This window comes from Stegostoma tigrinum, chromosome 16 (genome assembly GCF_030684315.1).
Source record: "Stegostoma tigrinum isolate sSteTig4 chromosome 16, sSteTig4.hap1, whole genome shotgun sequence".
Lineage (NCBI taxonomy): Eukaryota > Metazoa > Chordata > Chondrichthyes > Orectolobiformes > Stegostomatidae > Stegostoma > Stegostoma tigrinum.
This window is the reverse complement of record NC_081369.1, coordinates 15,151,319-15,155,623: the sequence shown is the minus strand read 5'-3', so window position 1 is coordinate 15,155,623 and position 4,305 is coordinate 15,151,319. Positions and strand designations below refer to the sequence as shown.

The following is a 4,305-nucleotide window of genomic DNA, read 5'->3' as shown; positions in this document are numbered from 1 at the left end:
TACAGATCAAAAAGACTTATACAGAGGCATACAGTTTACATTGCACAGAAATTGTCTCTGAATGGTAATTTGGGGTTGTACCTCTTAAACAGGGTTGGTAAAGGCTAGAACGGAAGAATCCTGTGTATTGAGGAATTATAGAATCACAAAATCCCTACAGTATGGAAGCAGACCATTCATCCCAACAAGTCCACTCCAACACTCTGAAGAGCATCCCACTCAGACCCACACCTACAATATTCCTGTAACCCAGCATTTCCCATGCTAATCCACCTAGCCTGCACATCTACATCAATGGACTGTGGGAGGAAACCAGAGCACCTGGAGGAAACCCACACAGACATGGGAAGTATGTGCAAACTCCACACTGCTGCCCCGAAGTGAATCAAACATGGGTACCTGGCCTTGTGAGGCAGCAGTGCTAACCCATGAGCCGCCTTGTGGAAGACTGTTTCTGTAAACTGCACAGCTTAAAGGGTGGTGTACTTTTGAAGGGGCCATAGTATCTTTGAGGGAGAGGATTAGCTGTTATATAAAAGATTTGGTTGACACTGCTGATGACAAAGAAACACGAATGTCCCTTTTTCTTTCATATATGCAATATTTCAGAATTTATCAGTTATGAACTAAGAGTATCTAAAGGTTAAGTTGAATAAAATGATAACATTACACTGACCTTCTGAAGAGTATGTCCTGGGAACTCCCAAAATTGTACATCATCAAATTTGATGAAACAGGAGTGAGGGTATGGGGCTGTGTGTGTGGATGTGGGGGAGTGAAATGATTGCAAAAGGTGCAAATGTTTTTCAAATCTTTTATTTTGTTTAATTAATCATTTAAATTGGAAACAGGTTGATGCCTGTGACAAGATTTGCAGTGAATGTTTATTTTAACATTAAGATGGGCTGAGGCAAATTGGAATAAGTGTCCTGTATCTTCGATGCATTTTGTGGTTTTCTGTACATCAGTCCGTGGATATAAACCACAGAGACTCAGGCTCATTTGAGACAGATATCTTGAAGTTTATTAGCAACAGTAATTATTTACATAGCTACAAGATCACATTCTCTGGGTACTGTGCTTATTGACTTATTTTACATTACACACATATAACCAACCGACTGAAAACATTTCAGTGATTTTATTATACAGATCCACCAAAGGTGGGGACCTGTGTCTTTATACTAAAATGTCACAGTGCAATGAAATCCAAGACTACAAGTACAGGCTTGACCGTGTCTGGTCACCCTGCCATAGAAAAGATATTGTGAAACTTGTAAGGGTTCAGAAAAGATTTACAAAGATGCTGCCAGCATTGGAGGGTTTGAGCTATGGGTTGAGGGTTGGAGGCTGAATAGGCCGGGGCTATTTTCCCTGGAACGTCCAAGGCTGAGCAGTGACCTGAGCAGGTTTATAAAATCGTAAGGCCATGGATAGGGTAAATAGCCAAGGTCTTTTCCTCAGGATAAGGGGGTGCAAAGTAGGTTGAGAGTGAGTGGGAAAGATTTGAAAGGGACCTAGAGGGCAACTTTTTCACACAGAGGCTGTGGTCCGTGTATGCAAAGAGCTGCCACAGGAAGTGGTAGAGGCTGGTACAGTTACATTTAAAAGGCATCTGGGTGGGTATATGAATGGGAAGGATTTAGAGGGATATGGGTGAAATTCCAGCAAATGGGACTAGATTTAATCAAGGATATCTGGTCGGCATGGATAAGTTGGACCAAAGAGTCTGTTTTGGTGTTGTACATCTCTGTGACTGTATGTGCTAAAGTGAACTCCCCTATCTGCATCTGACTTGTGGCACCTAATTCAGAAGAATTAGGGTAAGGAGAATTCAGCCATGAAAACTAACCACCTCCTCCCCCAGACACACACTCACGTTTGATCAGAATGTGACCTTGATAGCAATTGTGTCAGTCCCTGATCATCTTGTCAATTTAAAAAAATTGTTAAATTTAGCCTTTCCCGTGAGACAGACTTCAATGTTCTCAGAAAGACCATTCGAAAGATGAACGATCCTGTTGAGGGAAGAAAATTCTCGCCTCTGTCTCAGATGGGAGGAACCCTTTCTTTTTAAATAGTGTCCCCTAATTCAAGATCCCGGACCCGATAGAGAAAGCATCCTCCCTTCCTTCTTTCTCTCACTCACTCATTCAGAATTCGGTCCATTTTATTCGGGAGTTATGACATTGTGAAGCGTTGCAATGTAAAGTCTCACGTTGAAAACAAACGCAACAAGCGTTTCTCAACCACGGGGGGTGGAGATCGAGTATCAGTGAGTCACGAGGACTGTTCTCAAACATTCCGGTTCTTGTTCAGTGTGTTTCTCTGATGAGTGTTGGAAGGGTCCCAGTGTAAGCGCAGCCCCGTGTGGAAAGGGCTCGCTCTGCGCTCGGACCGAAAAGTCTTAAGTGTGGTCTCAGCGCCGGGTCGTGTGCAGCGCTGAGGCAGAATGGGATATCGGTCAAAGGGCAGGCGACTGCGAAACCTTCTCTTCAGAGGAGTCTTATTTACCCGAGAACCAACTCTCAATGAAACGGAATGGGAAGCGCCTGAGTGAACATTTCACCTCACGCTCATTTGGAGACCCTCTGGTCAAACGGATCAATTGACAATAAATAACTTTACAAAGTTGCAGCTGATGAAACTGAAAAAAAGGGGACAACAGTAACAAGAAGGGGAGCTATCTCCTTTTCCCGAATGGGGAGGAAAAAATCTGTTCCCCCCCCCCCCCCAATGATGTGCAATCTAATGTATGGATGCCTCCCCATCCCCTCAGATGCTGGGAGTGTGAGACGTTTATAAAAATAATATTTACAACATGGGTATACGGGGCAGTTTCTAAACTGTTAAGTTTTGCAGACTGCACAGATTCTAGTGGCGGCTGCAAAAAGAGTGTGACCGAAAGTTGAAGTAAATCGAAGGTCATCAACGCTACCGGCTGTGATAAACTGATCCCAGGCCGCTCTATATATCTCCGCCCCTTCCAAGGCTGGCGCTAAGTCCTGTTGCTTTTTGCACACTGCGTCCAAGTTGAAACCGTGTGCACCACCTCCCCAGCGTTGCGCCAGGTTTTCAGTTTGCACTCGGTGTTAGGGCTCGGTTATCCCTCTATAAATACGGAGCAGCCAGCAGTGGCCGCAATACAACAACTGGGACTGAAGAGTGTGGTGTTACTGACAACAGCAGCAAGACCTAGCACCAAACGAAGCTGACAGGATGTCTGACGCTCCTTGCACGTGTAACCTGGGTAAATGATGGAACCTCATGTTAGAGATGGACTCTTTCTCTGTCATTTGCAGTTTGTAACTCTGTTTTCTTTCACATGAACAGGCGACTCTTGTAACTGCGGAAACAATTGTAAATGTAAAGACTGCAAGTGTGTATCCTGCAAGAAGAGTGAGTATTGACTGATACAAAAGCACAAACAACTCTGCGCCGCTGCTACCAGACCTGTTGAAGTTCTCCAGCGCAATTTTTTTTGTTTGTTTTTATTTTCAAATCTCCGGAATCTGCTGTACAATGTTTTTGTTTAAATATTGACTGACTCCGGAGGTCTGGATCTGTGAGAGGGGTTGTTTTCAGGAATGCTAATATTTATTTTTATTTGGAGGGGATAATTTCATCCACTTTCTTAAATAAATCTTCCGATAATGTCTGGATAATCCGTGTGTTTGTTCAGTATGCGGTTAGCGGCGTCCCATTGGAATTATATTCAGGGACTGATAGGCCCCTGCCGTGTCTGTGTGCGACAGTAGGAATGGGTAATTTTGGAGTGTTTGGCTTTCATCGCTCTTTTTTTTCTCTTTATCTTTTATCCAGGCTGCTGTGCGTGTTGTCCCGCCGGCTGCAGCAAATGTGCACAGGGTTGTGTCTGCAAGGGAGCCAGTGACAAATGTAGCTGCTGTCAGTGAAAACTGTCATCGTGGAGTTTTTTTTTCCTCATTTTTATTATGTGAACGACTTGTTTTTAATCCTTTTTGTGTGACTTAATCATATGTAAAGGGATAATTGCTAAGTTTTTTTACTTTCCTTTGTTTTATGTTACGTGGCATCTGAGTAATAAATTCTGTTTACAAAACAATCGCCTTTGTACTGTTGGTTTGTCCTGAGAACAACATTAACACTGCAAAAATGCTTCACCAGGCACAAAATGGGCATTTCAAGACAAAACTTTCAACTGACTTCTCACTAAAGAATTCAACATCTCCTCACTAAAACATTTTTTTTAAGAACAGGGAGTTCTATTAAATCTGGCCAAGTCACCAGCAAGTTTGAAAAGAATAAGGTTCTCAGTTTTCTTGA

At 43.0% G+C, this 4,305-nt stretch overlaps 1 protein-coding gene across 1 annotated transcript; it reads left to right on the top strand.

Annotated features, from left to right (window-relative positions):
• Positions 1-3,116: 3,116 nt before the first annotated feature.
• LOC125459797 (metallothionein-2B-like) lies at positions 3,117-4,084 on the top strand. The gene is made up of 3 exons (XM_048546656.1): positions 3,117-3,250; positions 3,334-3,399; positions 3,823-4,084. Exons 1-3 carry the CDS (start codon positions 3,220-3,222, stop codon positions 3,912-3,914), a joined length of 189 nt encoding a protein of 62 aa, XP_048402613.1. The 5' UTR covers positions 3,117-3,219; the 3' UTR covers positions 3,915-4,084.
• The last annotated feature ends 221 nt before the right edge of the window (positions 4,085-4,305 follow it).